Genomic DNA, 22,351 nt, shown 5'->3' on the forward strand with positions numbered 1-22,351 from the left:
TTTGCTTGGGGAAGATTCACCAAGTATCTCAGCTGTCAGCTTTAGCAAAAAAAATAAATCAAAATTATATTTGTCTCTTTCTCTAAGAAAAGTAGGTAATTTTCCTAGAAATGAGTAGAGTGGGTTGACATGTTTCAGCTGACACTGGGCATTTCCACATGTGACATGCAGATGTCCTTTGGTTGTTGTGAATTGTACCTTTTTAAAGGAAGGCTTCAACAAGGATGTGCAGAATGGGATCAGAAAGTCAGGATGGTAGCTACAACGGAATAATAAAATCTCCACATGCACAAAATGGACAGAGCTTCAGTGGCACTGTTGCAACCCTTGTATTTTCTCCCTCTCCTTGGGTCTAGCTGTCACTTCTGCTGATCGTGATGGGAACACAGGCCTTTTTGAGTCAAAAGTATGAAATTTATGCAGTTGAGACAAAAAACATTACGAACTGTGGATCTCCTACCTGCGGACAGACTAATAGTGACCTCTCCCTCCCCCCTCTCTCTCTTTCTCTCCTTCAAATCCCCAAGCAAATTTACTCATCTTTGTGGAAGCAAGTAAAATAAATAGAAAAGAAAAGAACTGGTGCTGTTCCCCATCCTCCCACACAAACATTTTGATAGAGAAGGACAAACTCTATTCTCCCAACATATTTGGGCAAAGGAAAGTATTGTCTGTCTCTTTATATGTCTGTGCTAATAATCTATGGTTCTCAGATAGTTTACCCGAAATAACTGTTCCCCTCCTCCCTATACCTCGTAGATTTCCCTTTGCAAAATTCTCTGAGGTGCAGCAACAATATCTGGTTATTATTGCTGCCTCTTCACAGCTGCTCACCCTCTCTTCCTTGATGCTTGAAGGAGCCTGGTTTTTTTTTCATTGGGGCTTTTTTGAAACAATGAGTGTGAGGCTTTTAAGCTAACAATCAAAGTAGTTTTCAATTCTAGGGCATATTTTCTTGAGGTCTTTATATTTAAGTGGCATAAAATAAATCTACCCAAGGATGGTGCAGGTGTGTTGCATCCCCCCCTTTCCCTCTCGTTGCCCTGTCCATAAATAGTATTAATCAAACTCCTATTTTTTGTTAGCCAATTGCTAGATATATTATTATTCATGGTTTCTATGAGTCCCAGATGGGCTGCTGGTATTAAGTTTTGAAACAAAATGGCTTAAGGCTCTTCTGACTGGGAGGCAAAATTAGCCGATTGACATTTTGGCCACAATCAATAGTTGTTTGCCACTTTCTTCTCTAAACACCAAACTGATTCCCGTGGAAAATGCACTTCCAGAAGACCAGATGCTTCTAGCAGTGATTGGCTTTCTCTAAACAAGCCTTTAAAAAAAATCAATGTTACAAACCCAAAAAAGAAAATTGATGAATTTTCTTTTAGTTCTTTATTTATTAGTTATTGAATAGGTTGACTTACTTCATTATTTTTTCTACACAATATGGGCTTTTTAAAATAAAGCGTGGTTTTTTTCAACACAAGCAATTATTTTTCTTGTTGAAAATAAGGGCTAATGTAAGATTAATGTAAAATTATCTATCTATTTTTAACACCTAATGGTGAAAATATTCAGAAGGGTTATGAGTTAAAATACACTGGGGCGATATGTGTTGAAATAGTTTGCTAAGAAAACTATATAGATATGTCCATGAAATTACTAAGAGGTTAATTTGACTCAATGGACTCTGCCTTTATTTTTAAAACATTTTCTAGTCCACAAACAACACACAATATACTATAGAGCTATGCAGTGCTTTGAATTATAAGACATACTTTACAGTATGTAGATGCAGCCCTTATCTGCATTTCTTTAAAATTGCTGTGTCTTTCCCTGAAAGCACATAGCTTCAGCAGCTGTTTTATGGGTTTGGAAAAAGGTACAGCTCTGAAGAGAGTTGCAGAGAGGGGTTACACTCAGATCCCTGATCATCCTGAAGCATGGTTTTGGAATAAAATACAAAGTCTTGTACAACACTGCTCCATTATGTTGCATGGTGTCAACAGGGATTGACATTTGTCATTCTGAAGAGTCATACCAGGGCTAACATTTATTTAGGGCACTTCATTCATTTTAGTCTGGCAGGTTCATAAGAGGGATCAAAATGCAAAGCAAAATGTTTTAGTAGCCTAATGGTTAAAAACTGTCATCTTGAAATACTTAGTGAAAAAAGAAAAGATGAAACAATGAAAGAGATTCTAGAGGAATCTCTTGTGTGAATGAGATGGCGATCACTAAATTCAGTGTAAACAAACAAACAAAATTCTCTAGTTTAGCTTGGGAAGATAAGCCTGACCTAATAAAACATTATTAAACCACCTGACCATTAAAAAAAAGATTGTATGGAAGCCACAAATCACTCGTTTCTCCTTATCCATAGAAACAAGGAAAAATGAATTTATTTTATTAAGGATAGAAAGAAGATTCAAGGATCATCCCCACCCTAATATTTAACCTTAAAAAGGTAAAGGTAAAGGTTCCCCCGCACATGCGTGCTAGTCGTTTCCAACTCTAGGGGCTGGTGCTCATCTCCGTTTCAAAGCCGAAGAGCCAGCGCTTTTCCGAGGACGTCTCCATGGTCATGTGGCCGGCATGACTAGACGCCAAAGGCGCACGGAACGCTGTTACCTTCCCACCGTAGTGGTCCCTATTTTTCTACTTGCATTTTTACGTGCTTTCGAACTGCTAGGTTGGCAGAAGCTGGGACGAGTAACAGGCGCTCACACTGTTACGTGGCACTCGGGATTTGACCCGCTAAACTGCCGACCTTCTGATCGACAAGCTCAGCATCCTAACCGACTGAGCCACGCGTCCCTTTTAACCTTTTAACCTTAGAGAACCTCAAATAGAAGGGCTGCAAAAGTCCATCAGCAGTTCCAGTGCCAGTAACATTTTAGTTGTTTAGAGAATAATTTAATTTAATTTAATTTAATAATTTGATTTCTATACCGCCCTTCTCCCGAAGGACTCAGGGCGGTGAACAGGGCAATACACAATAAAAATCAAATACAAAAATTAAAAAACCATTAAAAAACCATTAAACATCATGCCCATAAAATCAATACATATTAAGTTAAAAACTAATTTTAAAAACCCAACCCCATCCCATCAGAAAGAACTGATTCAGTGACTGAACTCACAAATCACACTAAACCATGATTTGGTTAGTCTTTTTCATAAACACTGGGTAGGCTTGTACAAGCAAAGTTATTACATTTATGGCTCAACTATGGTTTCAAGCCTCAGTAACACTTGCTGGGTTTGCAGAACAGGGTAAGCTGAAATTGAATCATTATGATATATAGCTGATTCTTCCAGCATGAAGAAAAAAATGTTACCTTATTCTGAGCATCCTTTCGATATTCTTCATTCTAGTCTTTATTATAATAACACCAACATTCACATTGTTCTTTTAAACTTATCAGATTTACCCGTATAGAGTTTAATTGTGAACGAAATCACAATTCTTTGGGAAAGACATGTAGTTCTTTTGGAAATGATATATTTCTTTGTCAAGGGACAAAAGAGATAGAGCAGAAACATCATGGATGATAACAGGCCTGTATTTCTCTCCAATAAAGTCTTTTTGCCACATAATGTGAGTTTAGATTTGCTAAGAATATGGAAGGAGTTTTTTTCTTTTGGGGGGGAATGAAATTTGCCTTAAAGTCAGGGCCCCCCAGGGTCAGTGGTGCCTGTAAAACAGGAGCAGAGGTTTGGTTTCAGGGTCACTTCTTCCATCTTGACTTTCTGCACAGCCATGAAACAGGAAATTTAACACCTTTGGAATTTTGAGTGCATCTTTTGAACTCTTGTCCTAAAATGGGATCTAGGATGGTTGAAGGTGAAATCCACCAGGGCCTGTCTTGAGCCTAAATGTATTTCAGAAGTATACGCTCCACTTAAAGCAAAATTAGCTTTTTGTAATTAAAAGGAACTTTATCATGTTAGTCAGGGCAAGGAGTGTAGGACAATCACATTAGCACACTGTCCGCTTTGGGAATGAATAATAAAGAGCAAAAAGCTCAAACAGCCCTCTTAGAAAAGCAAGTTTTATTGGGGTAATATGTTCCAACAACAATAACAACAACAGAAAGGAATAAAGTGTATAAAACTTCATAAAGTGTGACACGTAGCAGAAAAGCAGCATTGTTCTTTAACTGCAATCCCCGTAGTGAAAGAACCAGGTTAATTTATTTATTTATGCTCTGCTTAATGCTTGCAGAGCCTGGAGGTGTTGTGATTCTCGCTGTGCAGAAATGTAGTCTTATGTAACTGCTGGCAATACAGCTGAATGATCTCCGCTCCCTATATCTACATTTAGAAACCCTGGGGAAGATGCACGCGAGAGTTTCTTTTTATAGACTATTTTGACCATATGGCTAGAAAATAGGATTTTCATGCAGTCACAAATATGTCTGCTGTGAGTTGCCACTAGAGACCTAAGTTAAGAACAATGGCTCTTTGGAGGGCATTAATGCACACAGCTTGAAGCTATTAAAAGTGGCTTTCATACAGCGCTATCAATATATATCTGTATATAATGCTGCTACTCACTATGAGAAAAGATAAAGTCATTATACCTGTAAACTTCCAGGACTCATCCCATATATTGTCCTGGGAGGAATATGACAGTGATTGGCATCTTTTCAGGAAGATTTTTTTTAAACTTCCCAGTCTATACCACTACCCAGGATTTCCTGATGGCACTCCATCCAAATACTAACAAGATCTAATCCTCTCGAAGAGGTATATTTCAGTAACACATCTTAGCCAGATGAAGAAATTTCATCCCAGCTATTTTCCTTTCTTTCCTCTCTGCCTTTTCTGGGATTGTCCAATGTCTCTCCATATATGGCAGTCAGGAAAATAATGTTGTTTTCCCTGCAGTGATAGAAAGGGACTCTCACTTTTATGCTGTCTACATTTTACACTCTCTGTTGTGGAAATACAGCATAAATGCTAATTGCTGTTATTTTTCCAAAACAAGAATGGGGAAAAAATCATGAATATTTCAAACAGTTCCTACCCGCACACACACACAGAAAACAAAAAGCAGAGACCTGGAGGAAAGGCAATGTAATCAAAACTTTTCTTGCTTTTATGTGATGATCTTGAACTAGTACACCACACCAGCCCTTTTGCGATTGGACATTTACCTTTAAATATAAAATTTGCTGAAAGAGAATTTACATTAGATGGTGCTTCCGGCATTTGCATCCCTCAAAATATACTGTTTAAGAAATTATCTCACATTTGGCATCATTTCTAAAGGCCAAACTATTAAAAGACAGAAGATGTCAGTTTCTCTTGATTAGGAACAAAGGACAAAGCTTATGCAATGAAGCTCTGGCTGACATTGAGCAAACTAAATAGGATTGGGCATGATAAATTAACACTTGATCATGGGAGACCTCTAAGAAATCCAAAGGCTGTAGGTTAGGCCGTGATGAAGTAACATCTGGGAGGAAGTTAAATAATGGTTGCAGAAAAACTAGACAATCTTCTCTTTGGGGTATCCAGAAGTGGCCATGACAGTGTGATCAAAGTTCTGTCTTGTGTGTGTGTGTGTGTGTGTGTGTGTGTGTGTGTGTGTTTGTGTTTGTGTGTGTGTGTGTGTGTGTGTGTGTAGCTTCGGTTGCACTGTGCCATTACTTGGACTTTTTTTTAACCACACCTTTGCTTCTGTCTGTTTGCATCACTCTGGGCTGGGAGCTGGATTGAGATGCCTAGTTGAGGGACATGTTTGGGATGTCTTTCCTAAATCAAGGAGTTTTGTCTGATAGTTATGGAAGATTCACTGCAAACATTAGGTTAGATTTGGTTTTGCCTGGGATGACCCTAGCTCAGTTATGTTGTTTCCCTTACTATTTTTTACTTTCTTTAAAAAAAATGTTTTGTTGCACAGATGCTGATGAATGTACAGAAGGGACAGATGACTGCCACATTGATGCAATTTGTCAGAACACACCTAAATCATTCAAATGCATTTGCAAGCCAGGTTATAAGGGAGAAGGAAAACAGTGTGAAGGTAAGATTAGCTGCTCTTCTACTTTGGCCTTTATCGCCTCTGAAAAGATGCTGGCTGAGGCTAGCTAGCCTCTGGTTAATCACAGATTGTGATGGTTTCTTAGGAAGAATGCCCTGCTGCTCTTGATCATTGCTGAGCACTTGAACTGTACAACCCGCTTACCTTGAGCTACTTCTTCAAAACTGAGCTTGCTTTAATGCAGGAAGCTAAATTTAGAGAAGGGACACGGTGGCTCAGTGGGTTAGGACACTGAGCTTGTCGATCAGAAGATCGGCAGTTTGGCAGGTCGAATCCTGAGTGCTGCGTAGCAGAGTGAGCGCCTGTTACTCATCCCAGCTTCTGCCAACCTAGCAGTTTGAAGGCATGTAAAAATGCAAGTAGAAAAATAGGGACCACTACGGTGGGAAGGTAACAGCGCTCCATGCGCCTTTGGCGTCCAGTCATGCTGGCCACATGACCACAGAGACGTCCTCGGACAAGCGCTGGCTCTTCGGCTTTGAAACAGAGATGAGCACCGGCCCCTAGAGTTGGAAACGACTAGCACGCATGTGCGGGGGAAACTTTACCTTTTTAAATTTAGAGATTCTCTTTTATTTAAGCATGACTTCCTGGGTGCCTGTTGTGGCTCTCTCTGTACCATATTTTGGGATGTGTTTGGCAGCATTTGGCCCTCAAAATAGTGAAAGGAAAAGTGCCTTTTCTATATATGTCTTGCCCTGTTTTGAAACTGAATTTGGAATGGGCTGCAAATGGAAGTATCTTGTTTTTCCTGGTGTCCTCTCTGTCAGTCTGTGGATAGCAAAGGTGCTGCAGACATTGTAGAATAGCCGTGTCAGTCTGTGGTAGCCAAAAATCAGAAGAGGCAACTCATGAAAACCTATGCCTTTTAATAAAATTACAATTATTCCCTAGGTCACAATGGAATTTCCATTGCTAAGTGATGCGGTCCTAAAGCACAACCTCACGTGCCTTCATCAGTTAGCAACCTCAATCCCAGCAGTTCCAGTTATTGTCAAAACCCCAGGACCCTGTTGTGACTCAGGGCCAGCCTGTGGGTCCGACAGCCGGCTCCGATGTATCGGATGACTCAGATGAGGGGGAGGAGGGAGACGAACCGGCTGATGATGGCTTGGAGGCTTTGCAGAGCCCTCAGCCGGGGACCTCTTCTCAGCTGCGTGAGCCCGATAGTGCGGAGGATGATGACCCACAGCTGGCCCTGTTCAAGGACGCCCGACGCAGGAGGCAGTCGAGCAGAAACAAACAAAGAAAGGCTGTGGGACTCCTCGGGAGGAGGCACAGGGAGACCACGCCCTGAACTCTAAATAAAAGGAGTGTTTGGGGAGGGGCTGGTTGCTGAAAGCAACCCTTCCGCTTGAGGATTCAAGTTCCTGTGTTTTTGTTTCTTGTTTTGTTAATTGACTAATAAATCTTGGCAGACGCTTTTCAGCCTTGGACGCTCTCCAGTCTCTTCTGTTAGAATAGGGGTTTGCCTTACTACAAGGCCGGAAGAGGGCTGGTTCAGAACAGACCCCTGCATGTTGCTAAGTGGGAAGAGGTGGGAGTCCCAGGCAAGTAGACCAATGAGTGAGAGTTGTAGGTAGGAGTTGCTATGGAGCATGGGCTGTGAGTAGATGCAGTACGGCAGGTAGGCAAAAAAGCAGCAGGAGTGATTCCTGCTGGTTTTCTCATTGATTTGCTTGCGGGAAGCTGGCAGGGAATGTTGCAGAAGGGTATCATGTAACTATGGGACACTATAACCATTGTAATCGCGAGCCAGGTGCCAAGTGCCTGAATTGTGATAATGTAATTGCAGGGATGTGGTGGCTCAGTGGGTTAGGATGCTGAGCTTGTCGATCAGAAGGTCGGCAGTTTGGCGGGTCGAATCCCGAGTGCCGCATAGCAGAGTGAGCGCCTGTTACTCGTCCCAGCTTCTGCCAACCTAGCAGTTCGAAAGCACGTAAAAATGCAAGTAGAAAAATAGGGACCACTACGGTGGGAAGGTAACAGCGTTCCGTGCGCCTTTGGCGTCTAGTCATGCCAGCCACATGACCACGGAGACGTCTTTGGACAAGCGCTGGCTCTTCGGCTTTGAAACGGAGATGAGCACCGGCCCCTAGAGTCAGAAACGACTAGCACGCATGTGCGGGGGAACCTTTACCTTTATCTTTAATTGCAGGGAAGCTGTGATGGCCACAACTTTGTGAACTGGACTTATGTCTCCTTTGTTCAGTGCTGTCACAACTCTGAACCACCTGATTACAAACCAAGGGCTACCCGTAAATAATGAAATAATGAATTACATTAAAATAAAGTCAATTAGAAAAGATGCTACCAAACATTGTGAGCTTTTTTAAAATAATTTCATTTTCTTTATGTTTTATTTGCTTATTTTTCACATTTTTGAACCGACTATTTCCCTCAATTTGGGGCAAATGTGGAGTATATATATATTGTGCAAGAATAAAATAATAAGTTGGTTTCTCTAGCAAATTTGTATACTGTACCACTGGATTTTCATAAGCTCTGAGCACATATAAAGAAGTTAAAAGTGCTGGTCCCTAAACATATCTCCAGGAAACCAGGGTTCTTTCACTCCTTCACTGTAGGTTTGTATTTTACTCTTACTTTTTGCTTCCTATTCTTAAACTAAACAGGAGAGGTGATTTGTTTTCTGATCTTTTCATAGAACTCAAAAATATATATAAAAAAGGATTTACTTCTATAGAAGAGATGTATATTTTGTTTAGCAAAATCTGCCAATTTTTTTGTCCCTGAATCACTATAACCTGCTGACCATAAGTTAAACATAAGTTAAACTTGGAAACAAAATGACCAGAACACATGGTCTCCAGTAGCAATACCCAGATAAGCAGGGATTAACACCAGACAAATAATCAAGCAGAAAACATTATCTTAATCAAGGAAGTACCAAGGAGAAAAATAACATCTCTACCAGCACTAGAAGACGAACTATTCTATATAAACAGGAATAAACCCCACACTTAGTAGCACTGATGATATTACCTAATTGGGTAAAGAAACATCAGCAAGCAAATAACCAAGCTCCAAAGGCACTAAGGAAACATGAATTTGCAGCATGATGCATCTGCAAATAAGGCAAATTCTCCTCCTCCTCCTCCTTCTTTTATTATTATTTATTATAGATTAATACTTCCCTATCAGAGGGCGATGAACCGTGGGGCATGGTAAACATCAGGTAAAAATAAACAAAACCAAGGCATATGCTACTGTATATAAAACTTTAATTGGAAAGCAAAAGAAAAACCTAACTGACTACATCCTCTCATCAGACAGAATACAAAGAGAAGAAAAAAAATAAAGTGAGAAAACTTTGTAGACATGCGCAGTTAACAGCAGTGCTAGGCACGAAACCATAACATGGCTGGACATGTGACAATCACCTTGGTTACATTGATAAGACTACTATGCAGCTGGCAGAGAAACAAAGGGAGACGTGCGGAGCTGACAAACACTTCGAAAAAAACGCAGTGACATTTCCACCTTTATGTGTTTGTGTTCTTTTTTCTACCACAACCCTTTGAGATGGTTTGACTGACAGAGTGAGTGGCCAAAAGTCACCCAGCCAGTTTCATGCCTTAAGAGAAGTCTAGAACTCACAGTCTCCTGCATCTCAGGCCAGTACCTGTTCATTACATCACACTGTCAATGCTACTTGGCATGCCTTAACTCAGGGGTAGGCAACCTCGGCTCTTTTATGACTCATGGACTTCAACTCCCAGAATTCCTGAGTCAGCATAGCTGACTCAGGAATTCTGGGAGTTGAAGTCCATGAGTCATAAAAGAGCCGAGGTTGCCTACCCGTGCCTTAACTGGAAGATAGAGTTCAGATCCTGGTAAATAATTGTCCCATTCTACTTTGCCCTAGCCTGGCACAGTCAAAAAGGATATTGAGAAATGATTGCCAGTTGCTGAGGGATCTCAAAACCAAATTCTACAAACAATGTTTAATTGTTCTTGGCAGGTTAGACTATAGAAGAGACAACTGAGGGGCGATATGGTAGTAGTCATCAAGCATTTGAAGGGTTGTCATATAGAAGAGTCAGTAGACTATTTCCCCAGAGAGCTGCGAGGAAGAAGATTCAGGCTAGACATCTCAGGTCTAGGATAACTCGCCATGGCCAGCTCACTGAGGCCATCTTGCCATGGCCATGTTGAATTTAATAATGTCAAACAAAACAGTGGTGGATAAGATTTATCGCCTTGAGTTATCCCACATGGAATTGTGCACGGCGAGTTGTCCTGCGACAAGTTGGATATGGAAAAATGGCTGCGGCCAATTGTCGCATTCTGTTCTCCCTGACTATATGAGCTCCCAGCCAATGGAAGAAGCTGCCATATAAGTTTTCCTCAGTCTTCAGATTTAGGGGAGATGGTCAATTTTCTGAGATCCTGTAATGGTATTTATACTGAACAAGGAGTTGAACTAGATCAGGAATAGGCAACCTTGACTTGTTTATGACTCGTGGACTTCAACTCCCAGAATTCCTGAGCCAGCCATGCTGAGGAGAAATGGAGAGGTTTCCAAGCTGAGCCATGCTGGCTCAGGAATTCTGGGAATTGAAGTCCATGAGTCATAAAAGAGACAAGGTTGCCTACCCCTGAACTAGATCATTTTATGTCCCAGTTCTTTGATTCCATGATTTTAACCATAATCTTTTCATAAATATATTCAGGGGGGAAAAATCATGCAACCAACAGTGTTTGCTTGGACTGGCTTTAAATACCTGTTGCTACATTTATATTCTTGTCCCATAATATTGGACGTTTTCCAACATTCTTGCAGAAATGAGACATACTATTTTGCATAGAGGCGTAATGCATGTTTTTAGGTAATTTCCTTTTCTCTACATGAAAAGAAATTACTTCTCTTAAATTTAAATTCTAAACTTTGTTGCCAGTTCATCAGGAAAGTCTCTAGAACATCATCTTTCATCCCTCACTCAGAGTTGCTGTTCAAACTTCTCAACCTTGACCCTAACCTGTAAACATAACAGAATTATATAAATTTTAAAAAATGATATTTCACACATTACCTAATGTTGTGCAAGATATTACCATGGGGCATAAAATATATATTGTAGTCTGTATTTTCCTAGAACATTGAAAACAGTGATTTTTTTCTTAATTGCAATTTTTTTAAAAACTATGATAAATCACTGAAATTCCATCTAGCAAACAGCAATTATTCACCTTACCTTCAAGAGTTTTGTTGCAGTGTTTGATGTGAAATGAATGCCCAGGGCTTGTTTTGATCCCAAGTAGGCATGCCGAAGTACGCTTTGTAGGTCTTGCACATCTTAACAGACACTTTCATGGAATATTTTCTCACTCTTGTCTTGACAGACTGTCCACATACATAGCAAAATGCATCTGCTTGGTGCAAGCAACCTCTTGTATAAATCAAATATTGCTATTCAGTATTCTCTTACTCAGCAGTTAAGACAAAAAAAATGTTGGCTTAAGGCACCTGTATTTTTTTACATCTATGGATACTACTGGAGAGTTGCAGAATGTGCTAGAAAGTTCTAAAAGATTCCAGAAAGTTCTATAAAACTCTGGCCAATTCTAGAACCTTCTGGACAGTTCTCACAGTTCCAGAATATTCTGGACGTCTACTCAGCATTTTATGTGAATTGAGAATGTTCTTGAAAACAGATAAATTTCAAAATATCATTTTGTGGAACAATAGCTAGTTTCTATTTATTTTAGGCATAAGGGATTAGGAAAAGACACTTTGTACCCAGAAACAAAAATTGAAATTTGTTACATGGTGTTATCCTTTTTCTCTATGATTCTCTCTAGTCAACTTTCCAAGTCCTCTGTTATTACCTGTTTATTATCCAATACAGAAAACCTTCTCACAGGAGGATTTAGACATAAACATAGAATCATAGGGGCTGGAAGAAACCTTGGGGGTCTTAAATGTTTGGAATTCTAATCTTAATTTCTTTGAACATGCCCTTTTGCTATCCTTTAGAGAGCTAAGCTGCTTCAAAGTCATTTTAGCCGGTGGTTTAGTACTTGCTAATTCTGTTTGTTTTGAAATACATTGCCCCAAACTGAATTTGTGCAAGCAGGTGATGGTCAATTTCATTCACTTTGTGTATTATTTTAAAGTGTATATGAAAAAAATATAAAAGGTAAGCAATATATAGACAGGATTATAGATAAAACAGATTTGCTCAGATAATTCAAATGGCCTAAAATTTCATGCTGAAAAGATACTTAAGGAATGTTATGTGTATTCACATATGCAAAAAGATAGATGAGCCTTCAGTTGTGTGAGCATAGTTGCCATCTTGGCTTTTTGATCCTCTTGTGAAACTCCTACTTAATAGAACAGGAATAAATTTACATAATGCCCTTTCAAAGATTACACCCATTTCTGACACCAACTTATTTAATTAGACATTAATACTATATATTAATGTCTACTTAATCAGAAATGGGTGTAATCTTTTTTAAAGGCATTATGTAAATTTATTTTCACACATTTATTTAAATGTATTTACACAATGGCTTCTAATCTGACCTAACTCACTGAAGTCATTATCTCTGATCCATCCAGGATCAAATATCCTCAACTGATTTTTAATAATGAAAATTTTCCTTAGAATTTTAACTAGCATCTTTCCTTAAAATTGCATTTCATTCCCCAAAGTCATAGATCTCTGTTGTAAATATCTCCACAGACTTTGTTGTTCAAGGAATCTTTCTATAAATTGAAACACAACCTCTTTTGGCAGTTAGTTGTCTTCTGGTTGAATATACTAAGTCTATTCCATAGTCACCATTAGTTTTCTTAAGAAAGTTCAGTTCACCACTGATCCATTCTGTCATTTCTAAGCCTTTAAATTCATGTCCCCTCCAATGGAGCGTGCAATTCTCAAAGAAAGCTCCTCCTCCTTCAATTCTGTCAGCAACAAATTGACTTTCAATCCACCTAATTGCAAGTCTGATTTAGATGCTGCTGTCTGTAGATGAGTATTATCCTTAGGTTGATTTATAACTGTTGTCAATTCATCAAACCTTTTATTCTAAATGTTCTTTTAGAGCAGGGGTCTTCAAACTTGGCCCTTTTATGACTTGTGGACTTCAACTCTCAGAATACCTCAGCCAGCATGCCTGGCTGATGAATTCTGGGAGTTGAAGTCCACAAGTCATAAAAGGGCCAAGTTTGAAGATCCCTGTTTTAGAGCTTTTAAACTGTAAAGCATTTTTTTAAAGGTTTCCAAGAAGATTTTGACATTTACATTAATCTGGCTCTCATTTTCTTTTGTATCTCTTTGTGGGCATTATAAACAATATATAATATATAATGTACAAAATCCTTAATCTATTGTTGTTTTCATTTTTAGTATAGTCTAATTCTCTTTTAATTGCTGGACTTTCACACTGAAATGTAGGTAATTCCTCTTAAGGACAAAAGAAGTAGATATTCCATAATAAAATGACTGCAGAAAAAACTAAGATAATATTTCCCACAACAGAGAATGAGTAGGGGAAAAAAACTTCCTGTTTCTTTAAGAAGAAAGAAAAAGACCAAAAATATACACAAAAGCAAAACAAAGCAACATAGTTCCCTTAAAAAAACTAGTGAAATCCTTGCAGTAGAAATCTGATATGAATGTAAATTAGATCAGATCAATTTCAATGGCAAGGGGAAAGTTTTTAACACCATCGATTTCCATGCGGCAAAATGTGAAGTGTTTCACAACCCCAAGATAAATTGATTTTAAAAAGTAAAAAAGTATAAAATAAGCCAACATTCAACCAGACGAGTGACAGTTAAGGAGGTAAACAAAAAACAAAAGAAAAATTCAAAATGTGATGTTAAAACCTAAGACACGCCTAAAAACACACACACACACAAAACATTGACAGGAAAAGACCCAAAGCTCTAATTGCTCTTACCAAGAATTACAATTTTCAATCCAAGGGTCATCTTGGGTCATTCCTAGTTGCTGCCATTCAAATCTGGGAAGCAAACTGCCAAAGAACTGGCTTTAGTGACAAAATCAGTTGTTTGTTGGTAGGTGGAAAAAAAAATCACCTCAGTGCATCATTTTTGGGAAGTCTCCTGGTATTGATTTTTGAAACCTCCAAGTGGAAGTTTCCTTTCTAGTTGTTAAGATGGGTAGGAGTGTCCTTCTTGCTCCCCTTGTCGTGGGCAGACGTGCTACAAAATAGGGAGATGCATAAATCAAGGGTCCCCAACCCTCGGTCTATGGACCAGTACCAGGCTGCGGCATGCCAGCAACCAAAGCCCCATCCGCGAGATGCAGGCTTTTTCTGGTCCATGGAAAATCCTCTCTCCACGGAACCGGTCCCTGGTGCCCAAAAGGTTGGGGACTTCTGGCATAGATAGAAAAAGCCCCATCAAACATGTCAGATTTACAACCAATTGTTTTCTGGTTAATTACTACTTGGTTACTTTATTAGGAGATAATCTAAAAGTACACAGGCACACACAGCCACTCTTGTGCACACAATATACCTATCAAAAAGGAAGTAAAATAGACAGAAAAAGCCCTTGTCCCTTATACTAGCTACGTGGATAAAATGAGGTTGGGAAATTCCAAAGAATCCGATCTTTGCCAGGGCAAAAATTCTTTTATACTTTTAATTTATTTTTATTATTTTATTTTATTTTTTTAAAAAAAATGTTTATAAAGGGCATCCTTCTTTGATACTCTGTGCTGGTCCCAGTGTCAATGATAATTCTCATAAGAAGTTTTCAAAAGTTTCTTTTGAAGGAAAAGTTTCTTTTCAAGGAAACACCAGGCAATCATCATAGATTTTAGTATTCATCTTAACTACTTATTTTTATATTTACTTTTTGTTTGATATTATTAACTTGTTATATTCTGTTCCTGTTTTATGCTGTTTTGCTTTCTTAAATGTTGCTAGCCAAATGTTGAGTACTCTCCTGAACAAACAGATGGAAATGTAATACCAGGCAGTCAGACAGACAGACAGACAAACAATCTTCAAAAATATAGTTGTTCAAGGAACCTTGGTGGAGCAGTGGGCTAATGCCTTCTTAAGTAACACCAGCTGCCTGCAATTAGTGCAGGTTCGAGTCCCACCAGGCTCAAGGTTGACTCAGCCTTCCATCCTTCCGAGGTAGGTAAAATGAGGACCCAGATTGTTGGGGGCAATAAGCTGACTTTGTAATAATGCCGTTTGGGGGGGGGTGTGAAAGCCCTAATAAGCAGGCATATACATAGAATGAAGGCTACTGCTAAGCACATTGATTTGTGCTTAGATTGTAAGCCGCCCTGAGTCTTCGGAGAAGGGCGGGATATAAATGGGATTAAAATAAAAAAAATAAAAATAAATATATGTTCTATAAAAAAAATCATTCTTCATTCATAGCCAAAACTGTTTATTCTGAATCTTCCAAAACCTGCAATTGATTCAAGCCTAGAAGAAGGAGCTGCATACAATCTTTCCAATACATTTTAAGTTTTCTACTTGGGAGAAACTAGATGAGGAAGGATAATATTTTCCTATTCCAACTCTTGGAATAACAGGGAAAGTCTGAATCTACATCATGTAGCTTTTTATTTTTGCTTAATCATGCTTTAGTAGTCTTGCCAAGGGTCTACATGGATTCCTGATTTTCTGGCAACTGATATAGGTTTTATGTGAAGTTTTTTTATTACTATTATCATTTCTAGGATTAAATGATAAAAGTGTCTGTATGAGGAAGCAGTGTCAGCCAGCTAGTTTTAGAAGGAGTGTGTGTGTGTGTGTGTGTGTGTGTGTGTCTTCAAAATCAGTGTCAGAGCTGGGAAGATCTAGCAGTGATCAGTAGTCTGCGGTTTTCGCTAGTAGAGTTGCCCATTGGTCATTGATGTTGGATGACTTTCCTTACCCAACCACTCCTGATGCTGGTTTGTTGATTGCCTTGTCTAATAACTCCCATTGTATGCAGATAATACTCGGGCACAATGTTTCTCAACCTTTGCAACTTCAGATGTTTGGACTTCACTCTCAGAATTCCCAGACAGCCTTGTGCGTGGCAGTGCTTACCTAATGCCAGCTGACTCAGTTGCAATGTATCATTGGATCAGATATGGACAGAGTCCAAGAGAGCAGCAGAAAACCTGGGTGCCCTGTGTGCCTTCATGTGCAGTGGAGATCCTTGGGCTATCATCAGGGCTAACAAAAGATTCTTCTTGCTGGTATGATTGGAACTCCTCTAAACTAGAGGCTTTGATTCATTTGTTTTTTAAAGTTCTTACTTAACTTTGCATTTCGTATCGTGACCTTCTGTTATTTTGGTTTTTATGCCTTATAAAGGAACTTGCCTGAATACTGAGCTAACAAGAAATACAGATTATTCTTCATAATAGTATTGCATTGCTAATAGTTATATGTTATTGTTATGAATAAAAGTAAAAGTAAAGGTAAAGGTTCCCCCGCACATGCGTGCTAGACGTTTCCAACTCTAGGGGCTGGTGCTCATCTTTGTTTCAAAGACGAAGAGCCAGCGCTTGTCCGAGGACATCTCCGTGGTCATGTGGCTGGCATGACTAGACGCCAAAGGCGCACGGAGCGCTGTTACCTTCCCACCGTAGTGGTCCCTATTTTTCTACTTGCATTTTTACATGCTTTCAAACTGCTAGGTTGGCAGAAGCTGGGACGAGTAGCAGGTGCTCACTCATAGAAATTACAATGATAAGAATAAACGTGATCATCATAATTGGCAAGAGGCGTGTCCATCTAGTCTCTCACTTCAGGAAACAGCTGCCCCAAGTGTTTCCAGAATTGGGGACTGCCCTGCTCCCTTTCTCTTCCAGCCTGCCCCACAGTGGCGGGTGTCCTCAGCATAGATTTAGCTGCAGTTCAAGCCTGTTGCCAAACTGAGAAGATGGGAAGAGCTACAATTCACAGGAAAAAACAGGATTGTATGTGCAGGGTATTGTCAAGATGGCAACCACAAGAATGTACTTGAGGCGTATGTATATTAAAAAGACAGGAGGTGCCTCAACAATGCCTTTGTGGCTGCCATCTTGACTTTTTCTGCCAACACGCTACAGACAGTGGAGGTGATATTCAAGTTGTTCCTCCAGTGTTTCTTAATATTCACTCTCATCTTCCTGGAGAATTCAATACACATTTCCAGAGGAGGGAAAGTGCTTAGAAACCCTTACACAATTAGAAACTCAGTTTCCAATCACAAAGATGCATGTGTGAATCCTTTTCCAACCTTTGTATAGTCCTTGGAAGAATTTCAGTGCAATGGAACACTGTGGAAAAGCTGACCTGGGCTTCTGCTAAGCAGAATCATCCACTGGAGAAGAGCCTAATGCTGGGAAAGGTTGAGGGCAAGAGAAGAAGGGGATGACAGAGAATGAGGTGGCTGGATGGAGTCACTGAAGCAGTAGGTGTGAGCCTAAATGGACTCCAGAAGATGGTAGAGGACAGGAAGGCCTGGAGGAACTTTGTCCATGGGGTTGCGATGGGTCGGACACGACTTCACAACTAACAACAACAAGCAGAATCAGGCATGGTTAGCAGCTGTATGAATTCCTCCAGTAAGTCCTGAAATGGCTGACAATATTGGGAAGTCAACAGGAGTTAAGCTTGACTGAACTTTTATCTTTTTTTGTGATTTTGTGTTCCTGTCCCTTCTATAGTTTGAGTCTTCTTACGTGTAGGCAAACGTATAAATCTGGCTAACTAGAATTCCTTTTTAATTAGTGCTTGAAAGTACTGTTAGAATGCATGTTACTACACTGGGAAGATCTAGGATAAAATGTTATTTGATGGACTTTGGGGTTGTTTGTTTTGGGTTGTTGTTATGAATATGTAAGATTCAAGCAACCAGATACACTGCTGAATAGCTAAAGTAAACAACTTTATTGACTTCTACCTACAATACAAGAATCTCCCCAGACTGCTTGTCTCTTCCTGGAAAAAACTAGATAAGATTTCATGAATCTTGGGTCCTCTTGCAGCTGTACCACGACCTGAGGCTAATTTCCCACTTGACCCATCTTTCCAGCCTGGGTAGTAGTTTCCTCAAAGAAGATAATATGAACATCCAGTAATGTGCATTGTCTTTACAGGAAATGTAACAATTAATTAAAAATTATGATTGTCATGAAGGAAAGTAAACATACATGTCCCAGGCTGATGATGCGAGATTGAATTTGGGTCTGTCACCAGGACCAGAACTTACTCTTCCAGGCTTTTGGACTCATACTGGAGCCCATCTTTAGGGAACTTCTCTCTACTGGAATACGTGCGTTGGGCTGTTCTGTGAGTCATGTTTATGTGGTGACTTATTGTTGGCTGATTGGAGCGTTAATGGCTGGCGATTGGCTGTTGTTTCCTTGTACTGCCAAACCTCAACTCCTAAGTATTTGATAACAAGAGTGCTGATTTACCCCCAGCTTAAATGACAAGGGGCCTGTTTCCCAGGCTTCAATCATTTCCCTGGCTATTTTTGTACCTGCATGGCCAATGATCTTAGTAGCTACGAAATTAAATGTGTGTCCTTCATTGCAATGTGAGGCTACCAATGAATTTGGGTCTCCTCGTCTGACCTCTTGCTTGTGTTCTTGAAATATGGTGGTTAGCTTCCCCTCTGTTTGTCCTACATAGTCACAGGGGCAATCCATGCAAGAATTACATTGCCTCCAAATGATCTTTACCACACATAATTTGTCCTCACATGGTAGCCTCTGGGTAGTGTGCGATACCTACTTGCAGATCTTGGAAGCTGCGTTCTACTGCTTCTCAAATGTTTTTGATGTATGGCAGGGTGTGCCATATAGTTGACCTTTTACCTTCTTTTTTCTTTTGTCTCCTTTCCTTTTTTGTCCAGGCATCTTGTAATAAATGCTTGTGGGTACCCATTCTGCTTGAATTGTTCTCTCCAGTTGTTTAGCTTGCTAAGTACTACAGTGGGTTCTCACTCTGCCCTATAGTGTTCTGATGCAGCTCTTTTTGTATAAAGGTGGATGGTTACTGTTGAAACTAAGACTGCGTGGAGTGTTGGTGGCCTTACGATAAACTGTGGTCTCTAGGTTTCCATTTACCAGCCTGTTGACAAGCACATCTAAAAATGGTAATTGTCTAGCTCAGGGGTCCCCAATCCCTGGTCCATGGACCAGTACTGGGCTGCGGCATGCCAGCAACCGGGCTGCACAGACAAGCAAAGCCCCATTCACAGGAGGCAGACAACACACAAAACCACGCAGTCTCCCGTCTCGGAACAACCTCTCACTGTGTAACCAGTCCCTGATGCCCAAAAGGTTGGGAACCTCTGGTCTAGCTGTTTCTTCCTCCATTATGAATTGTATGTCTGGGAAGATGGAATTCACTAGCATATGAAAGTCTTTCAGTGCATTTCTTTTGATGATGACAAACGTGTTGTCCATGTAGTGGCACCAAAATTTAGGTGTGTAGTTTTGAAATGCACAGTGTTCTAGTTTGTATAGGACATTTCTGCTATGACTCCTGATATTGTGGCCCATGGGCGTCCCTTTTATTTGTTCATACATTTCTCTTTTGAAAGAAAGATGATTATGATTGTCTTTAATAATTATTCGTAATGGCAGAAACTTGTCAGACTGGTAGAAAAGTACACAAAATGTTCTGGTGGAAGTCATAATATTTTGGATCTTGGAGAAGAGAGCTTATGTTACTTTCTCTGACTATATCTGGTATCAGAGCTACTTCTGGAATTATTTTCAATTTTATTTATTGATTTATTTATTAATGGGACTTATATCCCGCCCTATCTCCCGAAGGACTCAGGGCGGCTAACAACAATAACATACAATAAGTACAGAAATTAAGATAAAATTAAAATTAAAGTCATCTGTGCAATAAATTAAAATTAAAAATAAATTAAAAATTGTAAACATAATTAAAATGCCTGACAGTCCAGGTCAGCCAGGTGGAAAAGGAGTGTTTTGAGGCCGCGGCGAAAGGACTGGAGATCTTGGGCCATCCGAAGCTCAGGGGGGAGCTGGTTCCACAGGGCTGGCGCTCCCACAGAGAAGGCTCTCCCCCTGGGGGTCGCCAGCCGACATTGTCCAGCCGACGGTACCCTGAGGAGGCCTTCTCTGTGTGAGCGTACTGGGCGATGGGAATTCGTTCTCGGCAGCAGATGGTCCTGCAAGTATCCCGGGCCTAAGCCATGTAGGGCTTTAAAGGTAAGTACCAGCACCTTAAATCTCACCCGGAGGGCAACTGGTAACCAATGCAGCTCACGCAGGAGGGGTGTAATATGGGAGTATCGGGATTTTGAAATCAATACGTGCTCATATTTGGCAGTTTTAAAGGTAATATCCTGAGATGCTAAATTGGGTGTCCCACTTTTGTTCGAGTTGTACTAAAAATATCTCTATGTAAAGTCACTGCATGCAATCATAGTTTGGATTGTGTATATATTACTTTACTTCTCCACACTCATATTTGGACACACATATCTTTGCATTTAGTGAATGCTAACACCAAAACCAACACAGCACTTTATAAATAAAACACTCATAAATGAAGTCACTATTTTTCTAAGTGCCTTTTGAATTGCAGGGCAAATTGTATTTAAACATTTAGCACAATACCGTCCGTTAAAAAAATTGAAGACCTGAATATTATTTACTTTAAAGAATTAAAAAACAAAACAGTGAAATTTCATATTCTCGAAGGACACTGAAACTGTTTGGTCATAACTTTTTGTGCCTGTAAAACATTTTTGTGGTTTGCCTTTTATTTTTATATTTGGCTCAGATTTGTTCTAATGTCAAGGTTTCCATGTCTCTAAACTTGGAAAGCTTTGATCATCAAGGAAGTCAACTTTCCTGCTTTGCAGAGTCAAGGAGAAAAACCTTTTCTTCTCCTGTGCCCATGTGATCCAAGGAATTATTTCTACCCTCTGGAAAAATCTAAGTACATCTGCAGCAATTTAAGGCAGAATTCTCAGTGCTGGTTTGTATGGCTAGGCTAGCTAGCAAAAGTAAAAAAAAGTCAAGATGGAAATTTCAGTTATTCAGCTGCAGCCACAATTTTAACTTTTCATGCTTCCACACTCTCGGTAGTTACATTAAAGGTTTTCTATATCTGAAAAGTATTCATATTTTTTATGCTGATCTCTGTTTAATGTCAAACCTGGCTGCAATCTAAGCTTATTCAATGCATAACTTTCTGTCTCAATATCAGTTGGCTCGCACATGATAAAAACGTTTTGAGGAATTAAAGTAAGATATTCTGTGGAAATCCAAAATGCAGTGTGCATGCTTTCCCCTTTATTTAGTGTCTTCTAGTGGGTAGATAGGGATGCGGTGGCTCAGTGGGTTAGGACGCTGAGCTTGTCGATCAGAAGGTCGGCAGTTTGGCGGGTCGAATCCCGAGTGCCGTGTAACAGAGTGAGCGCCTGTTACTCGTCCCAGCTTCTGCCAACCTAGCAGTTCGAAAGCACGTAAAAATGCAAGTAGAAAAATAAGGACCACTACGGTGGGAAGGTAACAGCGTTCTGTGTGCCTTTGGTGTCTAGTCATGCCGGCCACGTGACCACGGAGATGTCCTCGGACAAGCGCTGGCTCTTCGGCTTTGAAACGGAGATGAGCACCGGCCCCTAGAGTTGGAAACGACTATCATGCATGTGCGGGGGAACCTTTACCTTTACCTTAGTGGGTAGATAAGAAAAGGAAGGTAAAACTGAACCTTGGAGACCTGAAATTTAGTATGATGCCAGGAATTCTATATATCCACATGCGATAGGTTCGCTCTGCATTAATTATGAAAAGATAGCTCATATTCTCAGCTATATCTCAAATAGATTTAGAGGCACAACATTGTGTTATAATACATTCTCTTCAATGCATAGTGGGATTTTCCTATTCATTTCAGGATTAGGGCTCTGACCAATGAGATCCAGAAAGTCCTCTAAGGATGCACTCATCCTATCTAGAAGATCTATGGTGATCAAGACTCTTTTAGACCAAACCTGCTCTTAAACCAGAAAGAATTTTCCTCAGCTTCAAGAATTTCTGGAGTTTAGCCACTATTATATACTCCAGATCTTAACCAAAAATGAAAAGCTTGTCACTGGCCAATGCTTATTCTATTTTTTAAAAAGTTATTTATTCTTTATCTCCAAAAATAAAATACAAAACAAAGAAAAAGAAAAAAACCTAACAAACATCCAACACCACCACAAAAAACTACAACAACAACAAAAACTTGTGTACAAAAAAAAGGAAAAAAACCCCCAAATATTGAATACATCTAACATTAAACATATATATTTTT

At 39.7% G+C, this 22,351-nt stretch overlaps 1 protein-coding gene across 1 annotated transcript in view; it reads left to right on the top strand.

Annotated features, from left to right (window-relative positions):
* Nucleotides 1–22,351, top strand: part of SCUBE1 (signal peptide, CUB domain and EGF like domain containing 1) — a 226,743-nt gene that overhangs the window by 1,321 nt on the left and 203,071 nt on the right. The window contains exon 2 of the mRNA XM_083366376.1: nucleotides 5,912–6,034. Coding sequence (XP_083222502.1) covers nucleotides 5,912–6,034 — 123 coding nt within the window. The remainder of the gene's footprint in view (nucleotides 1–5,911; nucleotides 6,035–22,351) is intronic.

This window comes from Vipera ursinii (genome assembly GCF_947247035.1).
Source record: "Vipera ursinii genome assembly, chromosome: 6".
NCBI lineage: Eukaryota > Metazoa > Chordata > Lepidosauria > Squamata > Viperidae > Vipera > Vipera ursinii.